General features: G+C 45.0%; 1 protein-coding gene and 1 pseudogene across 6 annotated transcripts in view; one reads left to right on the top strand and one right to left on the bottom strand.

The window, feature by feature from the left end:
• The window catches only part of AP-1gamma (adaptor protein complex 1, gamma subunit), a 213,650-nt gene that overhangs the window by 147,896 nt on the left and 41,479 nt on the right, over window positions 1-24,275 (top strand). For all 6 annotated transcript variants that reach the window (XM_050191373.3, XM_050191372.3, XM_050191375.3 and 3 more), the window contains exons 12-16: window positions 559-686; window positions 4,883-4,987; window positions 7,561-7,729; window positions 11,782-11,989; window positions 21,350-21,457. In XM_050191373.3, the coding sequence (XP_050047330.1) occupies window positions 559-686; window positions 4,883-4,987; window positions 7,561-7,729; window positions 11,782-11,989; window positions 21,350-21,457 (718 nt within the window). The remainder of the gene's footprint in view (window positions 1-558; window positions 687-4,882; window positions 4,988-7,560; window positions 7,730-11,781; window positions 11,990-21,349; window positions 21,458-24,275) is intronic.
• On the bottom strand, window positions 15,043-21,343 carry LOC140216698 (uncharacterized; annotated as a pseudogene).

Raw genomic sequence — 24,275 nt, 5'->3', positions numbered from 1 at the left:
GCATGTTGTGGTCTCTTAGACAGTGACAGTGTTGTCTGGGAGTGGTGACGTTGGATATTAAGTAAATAAACTTCCATACTGTTAAAGTAAAGTTTGCTGGTTTCGTATTTTTCTTATTGCTGGAATCAGAAGGGTGCTACATTTTCTTGCTAAAAAAACAGGGTGTACGTTTGATTTCTTTGTTTGTGAGGTCTAATGTCATTTTTACATTAGTTTTATATACTTGGAATCCATAAAAAGTGGGTGTGCATTCAATTTGGGGACATTTCAAAATCGGGGAAAATGCTACCAAATGAATCGTGGTGTGGTTTGGTGTTTTTTCGGGCTCTTGTTTTATTCGACCTGCTGGACCAACTACCAACCAATTTTGTTGGTCCCGTCAGAGTCGAATTACCTAATGGAAGTCGACTGTGTTTATAAATTGTGTGAACATCAGCCTTAAAGTATGTTAATGGATCTATGTTCTGAAACAGTAAAATATTTTTGTTTTATTTTGTTATTATCGGTACTTTTAGAAATGATTAGCAGTGTTCTACATGATTTTTTTTTTCCTTCCAGGTCACTGAAGATGAAGTCATAGATTTTTATGAGAAGATGCTGAGCAACAATCAAGTGCAGCTTGTAACAAAGGAGTATGCGGTTACATCGCTAATGAAATTAAGTGTGCGCTTTGCATCGTCTGCACCGTAAGTTGCCTTTTCTGCTGTGTCTCTGCATGTAATTTGTTGGGAGCTTTTGGGAATTTGGCGGGAGGTACTGCAGTATTTACCACTGGATAAGCTGAAGCCAATGCAAAGGTCTGCAGTACGCCACTAAAGAACCACAGAAGTTTGTTTTTTGCCATATTGTTAAAGAGATGATTGCTATGTGTAATGCAGCGGTTAATGTTAGTTCATCTTCACTGTCATCTTGTGCGCCAAAGTAGCAGCACAACCAGGCTTATCTACGTTTTCTGAGCATGTTGCAAAGCATTGCAAGCCTCTGATTTTGTAGAATGCTTGTCTCTAGACACGATCAGATGCTTCTTAACTACAGAAAAAGCATTTCTTTATGCTGGCGTCCAGTGTCAAGCATTGCATGAATTCGGAGCCTTGCAGCGCTCCGCCAACATGTTCATGAACTGCTGATAAGCCAAGCACTTGCCGTGAATAAGAAAGTGGAGGTCGTTTTTCTCTAACAATGCATTTAATTTTGCATTGTTTACATTCATTGTGCAGAAAGACCAGTCCAGGTGATAATAGTGCCGCTCTGAGTCAATGATGATCGAGGAAAAAAGTCCTTAACTGTGCACATGCAGCAGTTTATTGCAGCTGAATTTAGACAGTGTAGGATGTACGAAATCATCCTTCTGCCTTGTACTGCAAGACATGCGCTCTGCTGTTAGTGTTTCATTCTGTCCCTGCATGACCCTCAACTAAGGTGCAGCGCATTTTGTGTACAAGCACAAGAGAGTGTGGGAGTCGGCAGCATTAGTAGAGAAATGGTAAAGCAGCAGCGGTTACGTGCAGGCAGGGCTGCCAACTTGGCAGTGTGTCATAAAGTTCTTTGAATAATGAAATGAGGGAAAAAGAATAAGGGAATCCTAGGGTCTCGATTTTTTTATTAGATAAAACCATATGAAGAAAAGGGATAATGAAGCCCGAGAATGATTACCTTTAATTTAAATGCAGAAATACAAGGTAAAGGGAGATAGAAGTGGACAAAAAGACAACTTGCTGCTGGCAGGAGCCAAGCCCACATCTACCACTTTTTTGGGTGGGGAAGGGGGGGGGGGGGGGTGTTAAAGTAGCACCATTCATTGTTAGCCTCCACCAGCTCCTCTCAAGCACATTTCATTGAGGGCCACTAGGTTCAATGTCTGCATGTCCTCTCTACTCTCTGAAAAGTGAGCAAATCAGCCCAGTGCAGTGATTGCGAAGTACACTGTGACTCACTGAAAGCTGAGTATATTAAGCACTCAAGGGAATAATAACAAGGTGAATGGGGCACTGTGTGTTACGAGAAGTGACAGTAGAGGTGCAATGTTATTCTGTGTCAAATACGGAAAAGCACAGTGTCAGTGGGGCGTAGCATGCTCACAACAAATGAGGAGACGGCGCATGCAGCTGGAGCTTTCCTGTAGACAGACTAGACAGCACTGCCAGTGCTGTTTGTTGAGAGGGAAAAGGCAGAGAGGGGAGACAGCACTGTAATAATTCTAGGGACTTTGGCACCGCCAGCTTGGCGCTTAGCCAGGTGGCCGACAGTTTGCAGGAGTTCGGAGTGCAAGCAGATGGCGGTAAGTATGGGGGTATGTGTATTGTTTGAATGGGGAAGTCCTCTCTACTTTTCTCTCTGGAGCATTGCTGCGGCCATGAGGTGCAGCATATATTGGATGCGATAGTACATCCTGCAAGAGAGAACACAATCTGGCCTCCATAAGACAATTCACGATTTTACTGGTTAGAGCTCAGAAAGCTGACTGGCGGTTTTGAAGGCTGTTGTGGCAGGAGAGAGTTTCTGTATTTATTTATTTATTTATTTATTTATTTATTTATTTATTTATTTATTTATTTATTTATTTGTACAAGTACCTGCAGCACCACAAGGGCATTACTGCAGGGGGGGGGGACAATTGGAGGAAAATGAACATGTGACAAAAACTTAAGACAGCTTGGCACAGGGGGTAAAAGTAACAAAATACGCAACATCGATGAGTCATCTCGACGGCAAAACGGTCTTCAGTGAACTGCGGTGCCAAATTGCAACATAGAAATGGAAAGGGTACACTTTCGCATGAAGCGCAATGCCAGCCAAATGATATAAAGTAAACGGGATGATATTATACTACGGCAGACTGCGTGACAATAAAGCCAGAAACTCTGAACACGTTTTACATTCACCAATCCTCTTGGGAAGCCTATTCCAGTGTGTGGAAGCATGCAGAAAAAATGAATTACGGTAGACATCAGTACGACAGCGCATTTCAAGAACTTTCAGCTTGTGATCACATCGTTTAGAGATGAAGTGGGGAGGGAAAATGTACAAGTTCTTATTTATTCCTGAGAGATGAGAGTAAATTTGGAAAAAAAGTTCTAACTTTGCAGTTAATCGGCGGTGTGCTAGTGTTTTCCAACCAAGGTCCTCTTTAACTAATGTAATACTGCTACGGAAGTTATAATTACCAGAAACAAATCTTGCAGTGCGGTTTTGGACGCGTTCAAGCTTTTCTATAAGTTTAGAGCTTTGAGGGTCCCATACCTGTAAAGCAGTTCTTTTACTTTCTGGGGGGCTTTATAAAAATTACGTCTAGCAAGGTTTAGCATACGAGATTGTTTTAAGGTTAAGTATTCAATATGTCTGTTCCATGTTAAATTTTCTGAAAAATAGACCCCGAGGTATTTGTAGTGTTGGACCTTTTCAAGAAGTAGTCCGTCCAATTTATACTCCGATCTCACAGGAAAGCGTTTACAGCCGTATGACACAAGTTGACATTTAGCACTGTTCAAAGACATGCCCCACTTAGTGCACCAAGCATGAATTTTGTTTAGGTCATTCTGCAAACTACTAACATCACAATCATTTTCTACATTCCTGTATATGGCACAATCAACAACATATAACCTCACTTTGCATTCTAGATTGTGGACAATGTCATTTATAAAGACTAAAAACAACAAAGGCCCCAGAACAGACCCTTGGGGCACGCCAGAGGTTACAGTGACAGGTGTTGATTTAGTGCCGTTTATTAAAACATGCTGTGTTCGCCCAGACAAGTAATTTCTAATCCAATCTACTATTGCAGGGTGTATACCAAGACAAGATAATTTATGTAAAAGCAATGCATGAGAAACGGTGTCAAAAGCTTTCCGGAAATCCAAAAATATGCAGTCTACCTGAAATCCAAGGTCAAAAGAGCAAAAGAGATCATGGGAGAACTCTACCAGTTGAGTCATACATAACAAGCCAGGCCTGAAGCCAGGCACAGCACTGTATATAATGTGTTCTATTGTTTTGCAACGTACACATGTTAGAGAAATAGGCCTGTAGTTTTCTAGTACGCTTTTGGGACCGTTTTTATGAATAGGAACGATGTGGGCTACCTTCCACTCTGCAGGCAATGAAACGGTATTTAATGATTTATTAAACAGAGCTACTAAAAAATGCGCAAGTTCTTGTGAGCAGGATTTTAATACCTGCGACGGAATGCCATCAGGACTGCCAGCTGATTTGTTGTTCAGATTGGAAATAAGCTTGGTATAGCTGGTATAAGCCGGTATAAGCTGGTATAGAAACAATAAACCTTTTCATAGAAAGGTCGATGGAACTGCTCTGTTTGACACAGCACTGTGGCAGGCACCTGCTGATAGGGCTGAAAGACACCGCAGAGAGCAGGTGCATGAGGCTTACTACATGTGGCTGCCACAGTTCATAGAGAAGATGTGTGGGAACATATGCAAGAGAATCACTTCTGCATTGATGTCAAATGGGAGAGGGAAAAAGATTAAGACCACAAGGCACATTTCAGCTATGTGACACTTGGCGGTGCCTTGTTACTCTGACTTTCTGGCTGAAATGGCTAAGCTTGAGGTAGAAATGTAGTCGGTGAATGGGATTCCTTTGTTTGAAAACAGTACGGGAGGGTCGCTTGCTCCTAGAATTTTGTAAATAGTCCATTGTGCCATCGACTGCTAATGTCAGGACCACAATTCTTTACAACCAAACTTTAGAAGAAGATATGAAACAAGATTTCTTGATATCAGAACTATGGCTTCTACCAGGTGTAGAATAAGCAATCATTGGTAATTCCCAGGTTAATACTGAAAATGAGTGTTATAGCTGTTTGACCTTTTAGTGTGTTGTTCCATTTCATATCTCATCTACATATTCATGTTGTTTGCAGACGGATAAAGAAAGTGGTGGATGCTTTTGGTGGTAACATGAACGTTGAGCTGCAGCAGCGTTCCATTGAATTCTCTTCACTGTTCTCCAAGTTCGATCACCTAAGGTGTGTAACTTAATGCACTTCATTATACAGTAACATTTTGAATGGTTTAGCTTCAAGTTCATACAATTTAGCATGCCATTGAGTAAGCATATTATAACAAAAAAAATTTGCATTGAGGAGGATGTTCATGTTTTATTGCTTAACATTTACAGTTAGGTCATGCCAAAATTGTTTTTAATGGCTATTTAATTATTGCATAAATGAACCAATAAATATGTACAAGGGGTACAACATTATTTTGCATATGATTTGGCTTGTGTGCCCTTTATGTCAAAGTTGAGTCAAGCCAAAAAAAAGAAGGTTTAATATATTAATCTGTATGCATATTGGTTCGGAAAACACATGGGCTGTATGTATCTTAGTGTAGCAATCAATGTGCGGAAACGGAATCTTTTTCTCTCTCCAAAGGGAGCAGTTCTTACACTGTCTTTAGTGTTGTAAATTGGGAATTTTACAGAGTTTTATTACTGCTTGAAGCACACAAACATGCAAATGTTCGCCTAGAGCTTTATTACAAATGTTCGTTGAATGCTGGAAAGTAACAGCTGAAAGTCCCTGATTTCTTTGCTACTGTTGGATGCGGGTCTGAATCTGTTCTTCCCTCACTTGGCAGCGGTTGCCGAAGAGTGCATGTGTGGAATACTTAGCTTTGAGTTAACAGAGTTCTGTGCCTTGGCACTCTTAGAAATGGTGCATCTCCATCACCCAGTAAACTCATCACAGTATGTGTCCACTCAGCAGCATAAATGCAAGATGCTGCAGAGCCATACCACATCACATTTTAAAGGTCTTGTAAAAAATTCAACAACAATTACGATACTCCCTAATGCGAAATTTGAGCGCAGCTCTATACATGTTTTCATTACCCAATATATTGAGGCAAATAATTTGAGAGAGAAGTGTAGCAGAGTTGGCAATTGTCGAAAATCTGATCTGCGGGTCAAGCGCATTGGCTTTTGTACATGACTCGTCCAAGGTTCCAGACTAATCCATGGTGCTGCATGGCTTCCAGAAAGTACTAGACAATTCGCGTCGCACATGTGATCATATTACAAAACAATTGGAAACGACAGTCGAAACAATCGCTAATGAGACCAAACCAAGCCAACCAAACAAGCACAAGCGATAGCTGACACGAGCAGACGATAGTACGAAATGAGAAGTCCGGCTGAGACCAGTTAGACGCATTGAGCGGTTGGGCAGGTCCGCATGACACCCATTTCCTGCACGCGCGCCACTGAAGGGGCCGCTCTCATTGGTCTCCGCCATTCACGGCTCGCATATTTAATATCCCGCTCTGTGTTTGCGCTTGCATATCCCACTGTGCTCGTTTGCTCGATTACACCAACGCTTGTCGCAGGAACAGCCACCTAAGAGCTGCACTCTAAAAGAAATAAAAATCCCATGAATTAAGAGCAAATACAGTCGAACCTCGATATATCGAACAGCGCGGTGATCGCAAAGTAGTTCGATATAGCCAGAATTCGATATATAAAATCGCGTAGAAAACGCGTCAAAAACTAGCACAAATCAATCAATGAACCAATTGTGGCGCAATAGATACTCACATGAAGCTTCAAACAAAGTACAGTATTTATTTAGTTCGCTGAAAGTACTGAAGCAGCGTAGCCTGCTTCATATTGGCAACCGCGTGCTTGACCACGGCGTCCTCTACATAGTCCAAACGGTCCACAAGAGACAGTCCAGTGCCTTCTATTGCGCCGCAGTAGCGGCGTACAACGGCCAAAGCAGCTACAGCCTCAGTTGCAGTCGGGAGCGGGGCAACATCAGCGCTTGCTGGATCAGCCTCGGCAGCGTCTTCGTCTCCACGTCTGTTAACTCCGCCACTGTTCCGGTGCTGTCGTCACCGCCAACGAAGTCTGCAATGCACATGATGTGTGGCTCAGCACCGACAAAGCGCTCCAACTGGCTCCACGGCCGCCTCGATCACGCGCGCACGGCGGGGGCAAGCCTCGCCGTGCGCGCGTGATCGAGGCGGCCGTGCTGGCTCCAAGCCGCCGCGTGTGTATGCCGCTACGTTCAAATGGCGCCCTCGGCGCAACCGATGTGGGCAGCTGTCGTACGCAGCAGTCTGGAACGCCGATCGCGCCGCCACTATCTTCGAGAGTGTTGCGGGAAAGCTCGCCTCATGTCAAGAGAGCGCACTTGGTCTGGGGCGGCGGAGTTCGATATAACCATTTTACATCCGGCCCCGTTCGAAATAAAGAATTAAAAATGCATGCGATTTTCCATGTGATATAGAAATTGTTCGATATACGCAATAATTCGATATATCCGTGTTCGATATATCGAGGTTTGACTGTATAATGCACTAATGTTAGAATTCTTTGGCGTTTTCAACAAATTTAGGTATTTGTATTAACCACGAGGGAAGAATGGTTAACAGAGCATGTTTAGTGCACTGTTGCTCTGGTGAAGAGGAATGGGTGCGTGTAAGAGAGTGCACCACAGAACCAAGCGGCGAAAGCTGTCCATTTTTCTATTTTGTGTAAGCGATAGAGCGATGTGTTATCAAGTGTGACTTGTGCTATAATAAGGGCTTTCACTTGCAGAGGCAGCCTTTTGGAACGCATGCCTCCAATGGAGACCCGGTCTCTTGCTAGCTCGGCAGGGTTGGACAATGGTCAGGCTCGTGAAGACGAGATTCTGCTTGATGACCAGGCCCCTAGGGATGCCCAGAACCCTCCATCCACAGTCATTGGTGCCCCTCCTGTAGAATCGGTCAGTGTCTTTGCACTGCAAATGTGTGTTTATGCACAACATCTTTAAGTGTTAGCACGCTTTTGTTTCAATATGCATACCTTGAATAAGTCTTTTTTTCTGGGGGGGGGGGGGGGGGGAGGGTAGCAGTATTAAACTACTGATAATGAAACATGTAAATGACGTGGCACAAAAGGAAGATGGCATCGATTTTGTATTAATATTTCGCCCGGCGCCAGGTTTTTGTCAGAGTTGTAATCTTTATTCATGCTGTATTTCTTTTGTTCCATACTTTCTCTGGATCCAGAGAACTTGTTTGTTGTAATACAGTGAACTTCCATTGATTCAACCCTGCCACGGCGGCCGCATTTCTATGGGGGCAAAATGCGAAGACACCCGTGTACTTAGATTTAGGTGCACGTTAACCCTTTGAGGGTCGAATTATTTTGAAAGAAACTTTCCCAGGTGGTCAAATTACTTTATTGCGGATCTTGAATGTACAAAATGTATAAAGTTGGGAATAAATAGTAAAAAATGATTAGCAACAGTATTTTGGCGTCGGCATCACTCAGAACTGCAAAATGTTCAATAGTATTTCCGAGCGTGGTACTCCTTGAAACACGGGTCTACAAACAGCGCCTTATCGCAGTCTGCGCACCTAAAATGCGTGTCTGTTCTCTTGGAGCGAGGAGTTGTGTTGGCGCACACATGACATCTCTGCGTGCGGCTGCTTTGGGCAGAGGTCTGAGGCACCCTCTCGCGTAAGCGCGTTGCCGCGGAGAGCGAGAATACCTCGTGAGCGGTGGTGATAAACAAGCTAAGAGCAGTGCCAATCAAGATAGAAATCAACTCCCGCCGCCTCTTCGAGAGCGTGCCGACAAAGAGAAAAACCATGTTTCGCGCGCCTCCGTTGCGATCACGCGGCGGAACCGAAACCGCGAAAGCGCGTTGCCACTAAGAGCGAGAATACCTCGCGAACGGCGCTGATAAGCAAGCTAAGAGCAGCGCCAATCAAGATAGAAATCAACTTTCACCGCCCTGCAAGAGAGTGCCGACAAAGAAAAAATGACGTTTCGCGCGCCTCCGTTGCGATCACGCGGCGAAACCGACACCGCCAAAGGGGCGTTGCCGCAGTCTGAGCGACGCGCTGAAGCTAGCAATCAGCTCTGTTTATCTCCCCAAGAAGGTAGCACCAATTTCAAACGCATCTTGTAAGTGCTAAGAGGTGGCAGCACCTCCCGGTGAGCACGCATCGTCATTATGGCGGGAAATTTCAAACGGAGGGTCGGAACCGTACCCGTACGGCGAAGACCTTGCGGGACAGAAAACCGCCGCCGTACATGTACGGCAAAAACCTTCAAAGGGTTAAAGAACCCCCGGTGGTCGAAATTTCCGGAGTCCTCCACTACGGCGTCCCTCATAATCAGAAAGTGGTTTTGGCACGTAAAACCCCATAATTTAAATTGATTCAACCCTGATGGGACCGAAGAAATTGATCGAATTATGCGACGGGGCAAATTAAATAAAATGCAAGAACATTGTAAAAGTGCACCACTGATTCATTTAGCAGTTTTTGCCCAATTCTAACACGCCCCCTGAATCAAACTTCTATGTGTCCAGAGAAGAAAACTAACATAGAGATAACATTAAAGCTCCTAAACTAAGTAGCTTTAAGGGGGGAAGAATAATGGGGAGGGGAAGTGTCTTTTCCTCTCTGGATCTACCTAAGCAAAGTTGCACCGACGCTGTGCCTGCATGTGACCTACGTTGTTCAAGGTTCAGCTTATCTTCAATTTTGAAGGCCATCGTTGTTGACGAGGAACGAACAGCCAAGTGATTCTCTCTTTTTTTTTTCTTTGCACTGCTCGGCGCATTGTATTGCAGCACATGCCGACATACAGCTACCGCTTTAAGCATCAAGTGCCATAAATGGCGTCTTCACATAAACGAAGTGTCGGAAGCATAAAAATGTGTTTTTTTGTTGTTGTTGCTGACATATGTCACAAGTCACTTGTGCAGCCAAATGGTCTTTAATATGTATGCCTATTGCAACGCTTAGCATAAATGCCGACTTTGCCCGGCATGCAGTGGTGCCTCTCATGCACATCGAAACACTTATTGCGCATTTTTATTATATAACCGACACAATGTGGTAGCAAACCAGCCTTTGATGTAGTGGTTCTGTGGAAATCCGCAAGGTGGAGAGAAGTAATGAATAAAGGGAAAATCAGACATCCACCCGTTCGTAGCAATTGCTACAAAGGAAACCCACACTGGTTCCTCGAAAGAAAAGCCTCATAGTTGGAAGAAAAATTCGTCCTGGACGAATTTTTTTTCAACTTGCTTGGACCCTTGCTGCTCACAGACTACCAAAGTGCAGATCCAACATGCAATGGCTTCGTTAAATCCAAAATGCAATGTGAAATGTTTTTCTGAGTCTATAAATTGCTGAAGTGCATGGGAAAAAGCAATGTGGGTTTGGATTTGTTCTGCTGCTTGCGGAACCCTACGATGCTGTTTGCAGAACCCTAAGGAGCTATTCGGAAATCTCCTGGGTTCTGGGGAACCCTGTTTGAGAACCCCTGTGCTACTGGATGGCACTAGTACTGTCCTGGAACTTACCGACAAATGGTATCGTCATTGTGTCCTGCTGGATCATAATCCCGCGGTATAGATCAAGCACGCTTCAACGATATCAGCTGTGCTGAGGTGTTGTTTAGCAGGTTTAGTGTTTACATCGCACTGCGGGAAATGTGTGTGTGGATTCTGAATGCATGGTGTGCGGTTTCATTCGAGCGTACCAAGCGCTTCAAGCTGACGGGCCTTGCAAGCATCAATTGGTGGCACGGATGACCACCAATTTTGGAAGAGTGCAGATGAGGCAAGCTCGTCAAACGACAAGAAGTCTGAATAAAAGTGATCATATTCTGTCACTAGCGGTTACATTATTCTGCATAGCAGTTGAGAGTAGTTAAGGCTTTAGTGAGAAGCGGCAACTCCACCTCATGTAAGACCCGCATTCTAAAGAATCTGACAAAAGAAAGTGTGGGTTTTGTGTGAGTAAATACAGTACACTAGTCCCTCAACAGGAATGAGCCTGAAAAATTTCAGCCTCATTTGTACAGTAATAAAGCGGGAATTTGTATTTTAAATTGGCTGGTGGTGCCTTGGATAAAATAAATGTACCCGTGACCACCAATTTGGAAGTGCACTCACAATGTGAGGAAAAGTAAATGGCTGCACCATTTACTTTTCGTTTTACTTTCTTTTTGATACGCTCAAGCAGTGGCATCAAGGATCTGATAGGATATGTGCAAAAATTACGAATGAAGTTAGAAGGAACAAATTCTGGGCAGTGGCTGCAAAGAACGTAAACTTGACACTATTGGCACAGATAGTGTCACTTGACTACAACTTATCGCCACAGGAGGCTTCGTGGCGTCACCCGATTTCATGAGATATGCGGCTTCATGCCTTAAAACCGTTTTCAACTGATATTTTTGGTTCATATTGTGCTTTAAGGTGCCTTCGTTATGTATATTGCGTAAATTTACACTTTTAAAATGGTCCCGAACGGAGTTTTTCGTTATAAAAGTTGTTAAAATATGTTGTTCTAAGTAGCAGTGCATGACCTTTCTGCACACACCAGATGAAGGGAAGACCTGCGAAGGCCATCACAATGATCCCTACTTTATTCCAGACAAAGTGCCCCATTGAATGTCCATTAGCACTCTCAGCAGGCGTATGTGAAAGCACATCATGCATTGGAGAGTACAGAGCAACACACTGAAGTTATGCTTGCCGACACCATCTAATTAGCACCCCTAGCTACTGCTTCATTTCTTGGTGTGTCCCCTGCTGTTCTTTTTTAGTTACATATTTTGTGAGTCCTTTCATCACTATTAATCACAATATATAGGGCTGTTGCACACATTGAGCCTGTGTTTATAGCTGCATAGCTTATTGCCAGAATACATTGTTGTTGGAGTTGCTGTTGACTTGCTGTTACTGTTGAGATACTGTCTGATAAATCCTAAAAAGCGATGGTGCTTGATATGGCTTCTGTTCCTCAGAGTGCATTGCTGGATCTCCTGGGTGGTATGGCATCACCTGTGGATGCTGCAAGCCTACCCCCAACGGCATCAAGGAGTGAAGGGGATGTACTGGACGTAGGGACGACAGCCTTTGAGGCTAGCAATCCTCCGCCTACTGGAAGCAGTGGTAGTACTGACCTGCTTGACCTTCTGGGTGGCCTTGACCTTTCAGCACCAACGTCTGCATGTGAGTCCAAACAATATACAAGAAAAAAATGATTGTGGAAAGCACCTTTTAATGGCATTCTTTTACAACAAGGCAGCATGGACAATAAACAGGCCGAGACAATTCGAGCAGTTGTATTGACCTTGTGTAGTCCATTATGTTTCCTGAGCTGCTGAAGTACCCAAAGATAAATTTAACTGTGTAGGTCAGTCTTGTTTTAGCATTTCCTGTACTACACTAGAGGCCAAGCTCTTGTCTGCTGAAGGTCTCCTGTAGAGTGCCTGAATATTATCTTTACCTTGTTGACGTAGAAAGTGTCCATGTGAATCAATCATGGGCTTCTTTTACTTGCAATCTATGTGATTAAGTTCAAAGGTTACCAGGAGACGTATTCTTGGACAATTGTGCTTAGCGATATCACTTTCAGTGCGTGCTTATTGTCTGGTTGAGCAAAACCAGATAAGCTGATTGGCTGGTTGAGCACTGCATCATGCGAAGGTGATAGTACTGCCGAAAGTGATCATCCGAGAATACGTTCCCAGATTCATGCTGTGTCACTGGTAGGCTTTCCTGCATTATAGTAAAGTTGGCTTATTTTTCTTTATTTTTGTCTTGATTACTTGCACTTATTTAATTTCTAATTTGACTGCATGTGGGCAACATTCTGCTGCAGCTTTGTGTAGCGCCAAGCTTTTCAGGGGTGAGAAAATAATTGTAGGACTAGCTTCAAACAAGCTGCCCGCTGGGGCTACATTTAATTCCTGCTAGGTCTGCATTTAAAACTTGAGTTATGATTGCTGCATATTTTTCTACTATGACCTATGACTTCTTGCAAAAAGTGACCCGGTGCTTTGAAGTTCCTTCTTTTTTTTTTTTTTTTCCCTGCAGTATTTCACACTGGGAGACAGAAGTGAGCAGTGGAGGGCGGGGGGTGAGACAGATGGAAAATTGTTCATTGTTTGAATGAGGCAGGGAAGAATGCAGGCAGCAAACGCTATTGGTCTAGAATCGACTTCTGCTAAGTGATAAAGGCTTCCTACCCAACGCAGTAGAATGACACTGAGCATGAGGTCGCGGGTTCAATTTCCTGCCACGGCAGCTGCATTCTGATGGGGCATTCTGATGGGGATGAAATGTAAAAAACGCTTCTGTACAGTGCTTTGGGTGCATGTTATAGGTGGATAGTTCAAATTAATTTGGAGTCACCCACTATGGCATCTCCCATAACCTCAGCCCTTTATTTCCGAGTTTTAGGTTTTTTAAACTTTGGGTGTTTCATTTGGATCTTGTTATAATGAAACAGAATATGGATACAACAAAGTAAATGCAATTCTCCTTGAAATCCCCCATAGAAGTCAATGTATTTAAGGGGACACTAAAGGCAAATATTAAGTCAAGCTAAAGTGCTAGATTAGTGCTTCAGAATCTCTAAGGCATCAATGTTATCGTCAACAGGCCCTTAATAATCAAGAAACTGAGGTAAATGCAGGACATGATTAGAGACTCCCCCGGGACATTCAAGCACTGGCCCTATGACGAAAACACGCCTCAGTTAAATTCTGTCACTATACTCAACCTGAATTAGGAAGTAACAGCGCCAACTAAGACGTTAGTTGGCGCTGTTCCTTCCTAATTCAAGTATGCACCATCTAGCCCAAATGAATGTTGTCCTGAACTATACTCAACCACTCGTTGCAAAAAACATCCTTCTATTTGTATTATAAGACGAAATAAAATGCTACTTATCCAGTTCTATTTCATCTTTAGAAAAAAAGATCTCATTGAAATTGCCCTTGACAACGACATGGACGGTCGAAAGGTTTTGTTTTCGTTCGACTCTGCTCTGCCCATGCTTTCGCGTTTCAGCAGTTTCCTTATCACATAGTGCTGCGGTGGTTTTTCTGGCTCGAAAAATTCGCACAAACTGTAAGTATAGCAGAGAATCCAACTTCTATGTTATATCATAGGCCCGAACGGTCTACGCCACTTAACCAAAAAGCAGCTGCAGCGGCGAATCCACTGTCCTGTCTTGACTCGGTGCCGCCGTCTGTTGGGTGCCGTTTTACTCACCGACGGCAGCAAAGGCTGGTGATGACATATGGAATGTCACCACTCCCCCAGTTGGGTGGCAGGATATTTGAATTCCTTAAAAGGTATTCGGACCCTTCAGATGCAATTTTCTCGTAAACTAAGTCCTTTCTTGGCATAAAACAAGCGTTGCGAGGTTTCTGGAATGGTATTTAAACAGTCCACGTCGACTTATTATTTGCCTTTAGTGTCCCTTTAAAACCTAGTTTTAACAAAGTAAAGTTTTCCTGCCAATGGATACTAGATTAGTCTCCGAAACCAAAAATATAGCAACTGTTGCCCATCAAATATATTGCTTCCTGCTGGGTTTGCACTCATTCGGCGTTGCAGTTCAAAATTCTCACGTCGAATGCGCCGTCAAGCAACAGTGGCCTTAATGCCGTGCGCACGGGAGGTGTGCACAAGCAGCAGCTCATTATCGCACATTTGTCTCGCTGTGGTGTGTAGCTGGCGAAGCTAGGTGCACCTGTAATCCAGGAGGCCACGTCTAGCTGTGCCATACTACCTATCGATGGTGCTGCTTGCTGCATTGAGAGATCGTGCCGCTCTCTCCTTGTGGCATGCTGCACAGGCTGACGCAGCTAGACGTGACTTCCGAAATGTGGACTTTCGTATTTTAGTTTGACCTGGGTGTGCACCTTTTGTGGGATACACATGCATCTTATTACAGTGATTTACCTTTAGATGGAGCACACAATCTCCAACAAACTTTGAACGGCATTAAACTGACAAGAAGCACTTTGTTTTTGAGATAACAGGGACTTTGGCAGCAAGATTGATGTTACCAATTTTACATGGTAAAGAAACTTGTCTGGCTAAACCTGCATAAAGCAAGTATCCCCTTTGACCATCTGAACATTTGTGAGAATATTTTTGGAGACAGAAGAGTGAAAATTTTCATGAACAGAATTAATGAGCATTTTTTGTAGAATTTGGCACAACTTTCGTGAAATCGTAAAATGAGCCCAAATTCGTGGGCTTTATGAGTAGTTTGGGAAAGTTGGCAGGTATGGTAGCGTTCTGCTGTTTGGCTCGAGGTAGCTGGTTCAATTTCCAGGCACGGTAGCCGCATTTCGATGGGGGCAAAATGCAAAAATGCTTGGTACTTAGATTTATATGCATATTAAAGAATTCCAGTCGATCAAAATCAGTCTGGAGCTCTACACTTTAGTATCTTATAACCCTATGTTGATTTGGGACGTCAAAACTATGTGTGTGCAAATAGTTATTTTTGAGACCAAGTCGAATATGAATCGAATAGCGCCAGAAGTGAATCGAATCAAATATTGAATAGTTTTCGAATAGTTTTTGCATAGTGAACAGTTGTTATCACAGCTAATATAAAACTATGATCACGTTCTAGTATTCTTAAGGGGGGAGGCTACCCTGAGACACCAACTTTTTTGTTTATTGAGATATCTTAATGAAATTTTCAGAATAGACTCATAGCAAAAGCATTAGTAGACCTACAAAATTTCATGCAGTTATGTTCATTGGTTCTCAAGTTACAGCAATATGTCAGAATTGTGCACATGGTTTTCTCATTCCAGGCCTGGAGAATTTTCAAAAGGTGCTGCAACTGTGAAATTCACTATGATGATTCCCAGATGGATACCTCAGGGCAAGACAGAGCCCTTTTTAAAAATTTCCTTGCTGAAAATTTTTAGCAGACCACAGAATGGAGTGTTGGGGATTAAGAGTTTATCAATCACATTTTGATTAAATATCACAAGTTACAGACACAATATATATTAAAAAATAGGCTTGTCTTGCCCTCAGAAATTTATTCAGATGCACAATAAAAAAAAAAAAACTTGTGAAAATCTGATGAGCGGTTACAGAGATATGGCTGAAACAAGCAGCCTCACCAGCCAAAAAAAGTTGTTTTGAGAAAATGACCTTCGAAAGTTTTGAGCACATATATTGGTCTAATATGACCCTGCAGCGTAACTGGAGATGTCCTTAGGCACTCTCTTCTTTTGCCGCCTTTCCACCTTCTCTTGCGATCGCTTCTTGGCCTTTTTCAAGCACAGAGAATCTTTCTTGACTGCCCGTTGAATGGCCAGGTGGCCAGGTGTTAGCCCCACTGATGAACATGGCTCTTGGGTGGCCCTGTGGCAGCCAGCATTACATCTTAAAACTGCCTCATGCAGTGCTGTCTCCACAGCAGTCAGCGATGCATGCTGCGCTTTGGGCATCAGAGACCACAACACGGAGTGAAATGATTCTGATGCATTCTTCGTCTGCTCCCAGGCAGCGTTGCAGAAGAGAAGGCTGTGAGAGGCACTTATAAACAGGTAGCAGTGCTTCTGCAACATAGCCTGGAAGATTGTATCGAAGCTTCGGAGGTGGCACACCATCACTCTTGCTGCCGCTATGACGACCCCAAGAGTCTGCACCCTCAGGGCAAAAGTCGTGGTGAGGATCCTCGTCTGTCGATGTCACGTGGTGGTACTATGCCATCACTGCACACTGCATTGCAGCCACATCATTGGAATTGTTCCGTAGGGCCCAGCCATAATAGTCAGTCAACTTGTCGGTGAGGGCCTTTATCAGCCTGTTCTTCCCTCCTAAAGCCTTGTCACTTTTCTGCACAAGGTTGTGCAGTGCTGTCCCCATCCTCTTCTGGACTCGGTTCACACATTCCTCTTTCGAAATGGGGACCAGTTCATAAACATTTTCTTGCACAAGGGCAGAGAAAGTGGCACCATCTCCGTCAGACACGAGTGTTGTGTAACGGAGGTTGTGCTTTGGCACTGAACGTGAGAAAAGGATGACAGCTGCCTAAAGCTCCATCGTTCCTGACTTAGAGTCAGTGTTTTTCTGGCACACGTGATCTTCTTGCCAGCTTGCGTAGCCTCGGTCTCCAGGCTTTGGTCCTTCTTGGCAACCAAGGCACTGGTTCGATAAAACAATGGCGTCCAAGATGAGGCCCGTATGATATTCAATTATTGCACCAACTCCAATATGGGACGTGTGGCAACGCTTGTGCCATGTTCCATCAAAGTTTACTGTGATATCCCTGCTGAAATATGGATCCATTTCCTTGTAGGTTGCAGAAGCAGGTTCTGCATAGAACTTGTCTATGCACTGTGTCTGCAGTTCCCTGAAGTCTTATGATGCAGGCCACGATGGGCCACAATGTTCATCGCTGCCCGAAAGCCATTGAGGACTGTTTGTCCCTTCCCTATCTGTTTTGTTGCCACAATGGCTCTCATATTCACGTCAAAGGCCGTTGAGTCATCCTGATGAGCAGAACTCCATGAGCTTCCAACTACTCCACAATGCAAACATCATAGCTCAGGCTTTATTGCAAGTCCAAGTTGGGTGCTTCCTCGAACCTTCGTCCCCGTCGCGAAGCACCGCTGGCACGGGGTCCCGGATAGCAGGTCGCCTAGGGCATCCATTTGGACAAGGAGAAATTTTTCGCCTTCACTTGTAGTGGTGGCAGCTTCAGGATCGCACTCCATTGCTTTAACTTTTTGCTCCGTCACTGACATAGCACCAAGTCCTCGTTGCACAGCAGTGCATTTTTTTTATCCGCCGCCTCTTTCTCCTCGCACGTCGGGAAACCTGTTTTCAAGTGCTCAGTGGACGACGTGAACGCACTGTCCGAGGCAGATGAAAGAGAGGATATGGAAGCTGCTGTCGATGAGCAAGAGACACCAGGCACACTCGTCATCGCAAATTCTTGTGCCGGTGGAGCAGGAGTCACGTTGCCAGAAGTGTCGATGCAACCACGCTCTTGCGTAGATGAAGCAGAAGCTGCCCACAGGAACCATCGGTGCGATCATCGTCAGTGCACGGGCGAGCGGCAAGCTTCGCCATGCGGGCGAGCTTCATAGAACGCTTCCTTGCACCGAACGCGTGTAGTGTCTTGAGTTTCTTTGGGCACATCGTGGCCAACTGCTCAACAATCGGCAGGCTAAACGCAACAACGGTCTCGTAAAGCCGGTAGCAACTTGGAGAATATGTGAACAGCTGCAAAGATAGACGATGGCAAGCGGGAACACGCGAAGGGCGCCGGCGATGGAGGAGCTGAAGCAGATGACGGCCGGACGCATTCTGCAGGAGACCACTATGTCATCGCACACAGCAGCCAATGGGAGTCGCGGGCTCCCCTGCGTCCTTGAGGAGCGCGCGCTTTGCCGAATCTCAGCTTCGCGTCTCAGCCGCTGGAAACTTGAAAGCTCTCGCGAGCCCTCCAATCATGAGCGATTTATGCCTGTCCCGTGCTGCCACAGGTGGCAGGGGAAAAAAAGCACAAGAATGCACGAACCAAACAACCGCAAAATGGCGGCGCTGGGGGGAGTGGTGGAGAAATGGCGTTCACGCCAAGTAGGGGTATTTTGAGTGCTCGCTCGCCGCTCGAGGGCTGCCGCAGCTCGTTATAAACTTTATTTGAAATAGTTTCACGATGAATTAGACATTGATATTTACAGAAATGGTAGTTTATAAGACATACTGCCCGAATATGTGGTTTTCCAAAAATCTACTTTTTCGCGATTTTTCAGTTTTCAAAGGCCGCGTACCCCCTTAAAAAGTTAGCCAGTTTCTGTCATTACATAGTGTGTTATGAAGCGTTGTTTATTAAAAGCACGAATGGAGCATTAGGAGCAAACAAGTAGTTTCTTCGCGTGCACAGGACCCTTAGGAAAGTGTGAATGATTGCTGTATATATAGCCTGTAGAGTACGGGTACCTAAGTAACGTAGCCTGCTCCACTATGCAAGTTCTCCTGTTTTATGTCTATACTATGCCTGCGGGGTGAAGATGTAGCATACTTTTGTTCCAGTTTTATGTTTAATTGGGTATAGTTGACGTTTCGTAATATTCAAACAGTATTAGAAAAATGTTCGCATTTGGGAATGTAGTGATTATTTGATTTGAAGACCAAATCGAATGGGACACTATTTGATTCGTTATTAAAGGGACACTAAAGGTTACCAGAAAGTCAAGTTAAAGTGATAAAGCAATGCTCTAGAATGTCTAAGACGTCAATATAATCGCAAACAGAGCTTTAGTAACCGAGAAATTGAGGTAAATGCATGACACGATTTGAGACCCCCCAGCGACATTCCGGTACTAGCCCGATGACGAAAGCACTCCTCATCATAATTTATGTCACTAGTACTCAACTACTCGTATTAAAAAGATAATTTCATTAGATTATGAGACGGAAGAAAATGCTACTTGTCTACTTCTATTCGATTCTAAGAAAAAATAACATTTTGACGTTACTCTTGAATAGTATGAGTGATCGAAAGGTTTCGTTTTTGCTCGACTCTGCGCGCTCGACCTTGCGCCGCGCGCGCTTTGGAGTTTCAGTTGTTTCTTTATCGCGTCGTGCTGCGGTGGTCCTGCTGGCTCGCGAAACTTGCATTTGGAACAAGCAGCGAGAATGCCACGTCCATGTGATGTCGTGGGATGCGTGAACGGTCCGCGGAACTTGGCCAAGGGCAGTTGCAGCGGCGAATCCAATGTTACTTATCACTGTGTGCCAACGACTGAACCTCTCCGTTCGAAGTGCTTAACCCTTTCACTGTCGGGCCTTTCTGGCCGTGACGCACGCCCAGTGTCGGCTTGGTTTCAGGGAACGAGCATAACAGGGAATGAACATAGCAATTTATTTTTGATTATGATTGGTATACAAATAACATAGTCAATGCTATATGCACATTTCAGTGTTCTGCAGCTGTTGTTAGTAAACATCATCATCATCATCAGCCTGACTATAAAATCCGTTCAACATCCGAATCTGACGATGCGGAACCCTCTTCCTCGCATGCGACTCTGTCCGAGTCCGAATCCGAGCTCGGCTCGTATTCTAAATCGGAATTGAGCCACCGTACCAATGAGCAGACGAAGGTCCCGCGCGCTCAGCCATCCGAAAGTAACCGCGCGCTGGGAGGATGCGCTTTCAGTCGCCCGCACAACGGAGAGAAATGGGACGTTGCGTGATCAAGAAGACAGAGGGAGATGGAAAAAGGCTAAACAAAGGTCGAAGGGCTTTATGTTTACTGCTGCAAGTCGGAAGCGAGGGTTCGGCGAGAGAGCGAAAGCAGCAATCGAGTCACTCTTTTCGGAGAGGCAACAGCACGTGCGCCTGAGCTTGACGCGGCGTAGCAGACACACCAACAGAAGAAAAATAAAAACCTTCAAACCAGCGGAGATGGCAGAACAACCCTTGAACCCATAACCACACGCGCGCGACGCATGATCCAGCGAACGCGGAGCCACCGCGCCACTCAGCAAAGAGATAAAGGGGAGTGACAGTCGCACCGTACTCTTCAATACATAGGTTAACACAGGTCGGGGAGAATATACGAACTTGTAGAAAGAGTCAACAGATGGCGTGGCCAATTCAGGAGCGCCAGCTTTGCGCTCAGGCGCGAAATTTTGAACGCACGATAGAGAACGTACCGGTACGTCAGTGACACCGTGGGGGGGAAGCGCGATGACGTACCGGTACGTCCGTGACAGCAAAAGGGTTAAGTTCCGTACCTCTGCCACAGCGCGCTGGCAAAGAGCCGAGAAATCACGTAGTGTGCTCGCTGCACTTTCCTCCAGAGGATTACGAGTTCAACGCCGACTCACTGAAGTCGCGTGAAGTGCCTTTTGAAGCAGGCCGTCGTCGTAGTAGTACGCAACGACGCCGGCAGCGCGAGCCCTTAACAGCAGGTCACGTTCATCAGTGCTTAAATCGCTGAACTCGAGCCGAGCATCGCGAGCTAATGTGTCGTTGTCAGGGTCATCTATTGCAATGAGCGTCGAAGTTGGCGTCATAAAATAAAGAACCAGCTTATCGTCGTGCGCTTTCCCTTCCACTAGCCACCATAGCTCCGCTTTCGCGCTACTGTCGGCTCTGTCTTGGCTCTGTTTCTGGCCGCGCGTTTGCGTTTTGTGCACAAAAGCAGTAGCGCCATCTGCGGGAGCCGTTTTACTCACCGACGACGCAACGTCACTATGAGACCATGACTCCTCGATCGGAGGGCGGGTGACTTGAACTGCGCTAGAGGTACGCGGACACTTCAGAACGCATTTTCTCTTAAAATAAGTCTTTTCGTCGCACGAAACAAGCGTTTCGAGGCTTCTGGGATTGTATTTCAACAGTCCACGTTGAGATACCATTAACCTTTAGTGTCCCTTTAAAGCTTAGAATATTCGCACACCCCTAGTCAAAACCCCATGAATCAAATTTATTTGTACATTTTGAACCATGCTGGAATTTTAGTGTCCATTCACATGGAAGAATGGCGAGGATCACTGATAAAATTGTAATTTTTTCTTACAGCCCAAACGGTATCATCGGCAACACTTATATCATCCCTTAGTAACCTATCAGCACCTGTAGTTCCTGATGGCATTGTTAGCAGACCACCTGTGCTACCTACCACAAATGGTAAGTTGGCCTTCAGCATAACTTGCACTGTTTCTTTCTTGTAAACTCAAGGAGCCCTTGAAGGCAGTTAATGTGTAAAAGCTTGAAAACAAACACCAACTATCGGCCAAGTTTATTATGGACAATGAAGGTGGAAAAAAATAGACACGAACGATGTGGAGCATCAACAGCAAATTAATGCCTGATGGCAACAGAATTCACCCAAGAAAGATTTCTCAAGCACCACCCCTAGCAGTGGTGGAACAGCTGTGCCAATCGCACCAAACTGCACCGAGAGAGGTCCTTTGCGCCATCCTACGCCAAAACGGTATTTCAGCGGAAGATTGTGCCAAGCCTGTGCCAAACAATGTATAAGAGCAACACCCTCCTTCCGTCTACGCTTCGCAGCTAGCAAAACTGAAATGAAAACCAACAGCACACTATCATCATCATCATAGAAGAAAGCAGAGGCCCCTCCATAGAGTTTCTCACTACAGTGGGCCTCTTCGATTATCAGTCCCCTACAGTCCCAGACTGTTTGGGACCACTGTCTTGCATTCGATTTTCTTGAACAGCTTGGGAAGCTCCGCTTACTAGTCCGAGAGCTGCAAGAATCGCATTTGTTTTTTCTCAGACCGGAAGTCGCTGACTGCGCCACGACTACTGGAGCTGTCAGCAGATCTTTGCTCGCATAAGCGCAAACTGCTAGCAGACAATGGCCATCCTAAAAACATGCGTGTGGCATTCCACGCCATGTTGTGAAAGCTGCCGTGTGCTTCTGCATACTTTGCATGTTCTAGATGGCAAATACTGTGCACTCAGCTATCGCTTCTGTTACATTGGTGCTTTGTGTGCCAACATGCAAGTTTTTCGCGAGCGGTCTAATTGCTGCAACTTTAGTCCGTGTTATTTAAGAGGGAAGCACAGTGATCAGGTGCACAGGCTTGCTTTTCTTGATGTGTTTCGCGAAATCTGTCATGCTCATTGCTATATGCGTAGTAAACAGATAGATTTCGCTTTTCAGTTTAGTGACATGGGTGTGCGAGGAAGCATGTCATATTGCATGTGGCTATTTGACGCCAGTAGCTGGGGTGATATAAACAACCGAAGCTTCGTGGATCGATTGCTGTTCACATATGCTGATCTTTTCTGTTGCAAAGCGCTCGTGTTGCGTTCGCTTTTTGACATGCAGGATCAGTAGACAGTGCACACGCGCTCTTTCCTAGACATGCGCCAGGCCTTTAATTAGTAGACGGGCCTCACGAGCTTTGAGGATATTGGCGTGTTTTTCCTGCATTAACAGCGATGTGGCACGACCGCGATTTTGCCTATGTTCATGTTGGGAATTCCGCTTAAATTTCACTTGCAATGAGCTAGCTTATGAACTGAAGCATAACTGCGAGTCGGCCTAGTTGGAACAGATTCATCTTAAAACTTTTTGTGCGCGAACAAACAGGGACGAAGAATAGAGGCAACACAAGGACGAGCGCGGTTAGAAAGCGCTCGTCCTTGTGTTGCCCCTATTCTTCGTCCCTGTTTGTTTGCGCACAAAAAGTTTTAAGATGAGCTAGCTTAAATACAGCGGTTAAGGAGTACACGGAGCGAGAGCACAATGTAAACTGCACTTTGCGAACACGTTCAATGCGCTCAGGCTGCGATTCCACTATGCAAGCTTTATGGTTGTGTCAGCGACGTGGCCTCTGAGACTGCACCACGTCGGAGGCCACGCTAATGAATTTTCAGGTGGGGGGCTATCTACAAGTAGCTAAGCAGACGACGGCATCCAAGAGAGAGACTTCCAGTCACAGTGGTTTTGAACGAAACTTCAGGGCAGCCCTTGACAACTGGATCACGTGACCATGACGTGCCCTTGTGTCAGACTGCAAGCTGCAGACAGTTTGTGGAGAGCCGGGGACTGCATAATTGAAGAGGCCCACTATAGAGAAACTCTAAGGGCCCGTTGGTGTCGTCCGGTTAATCATTAGTGCATTTTTCTCTGCCATGTTCTTTGACGTAAACTTTTGCGACGAGCTTGGGTTGCGCTATTTTAGTGAAATAGCGTCACCGACACAAACGCACAATCCCATTTACGTCTCACGCATGCACAGTGGCGCTGATGCTCTCTCTCTCTCTCTCTCTCTTTTTGGCTGTAAATCCTTTATGACTGCTATTTGAAAACTGCCTAATGTGCATGGCATGAGTATATTGCATGATGTCATGTTCAGAGCATTTGCACGCACTCGATCGTTCTTGCAGTGAGCCTTTGCCCACAAGCCGTGACTGTTGCACTATGTTGCATCCTGTGCTAATAAACCCACATTTGTGGACAATCTGTCTGGTGCCTTCTCTGCACCGTTTCGACAAACCCGACCGTAGCGCCCTTTGCGTCGCAGTGTGGAGGTGCATCATGTCCTTCCCTGACCGTGCTTGTAGGGTAAACCTCGCATAAACCTGTGTCCACAACACATCAACTATATCTAAAATTTGCATGGTATATGGTAAGCACACATGCGTTGGACCCTGCGCCAAAAAGTGCTTGATGCTACGCCAAATCGGCTTTTTTCCTGCGCTAGGACCTGCGCCCAAAGGTGAAATGACTGTTCCACCACTCGGCCTATCCATCGGCCTGTTCCATCGGCCTATCAAAAGCCCCATCATGGTATCAGATGATGGGTGGAGTGGTGCTGTATTTTGCCCATTGTTTCTGCTTCTGCTAATATGTGTGTAAATCATGGAACCTGTTTCAGTTATCCTTCTTGTTTTGCTTCTTATGGAAGTTGGCAGCCTCTGTAGGTAATCTGTAAGGCTTTTGTTTGTCAAACCTATGATGCAAGATTGC

The sequence above is a fragment of the Dermacentor andersoni genome, chromosome 1 (assembly GCF_023375885.2).
Source record: "Dermacentor andersoni chromosome 1, qqDerAnde1_hic_scaffold, whole genome shotgun sequence".
NCBI classification, from domain to species: Eukaryota; Metazoa; Arthropoda; class Arachnida; order Ixodida; family Ixodidae; genus Dermacentor; species Dermacentor andersoni.
This window is presented reverse-complemented; position numbering and strand designations above follow the sequence as displayed.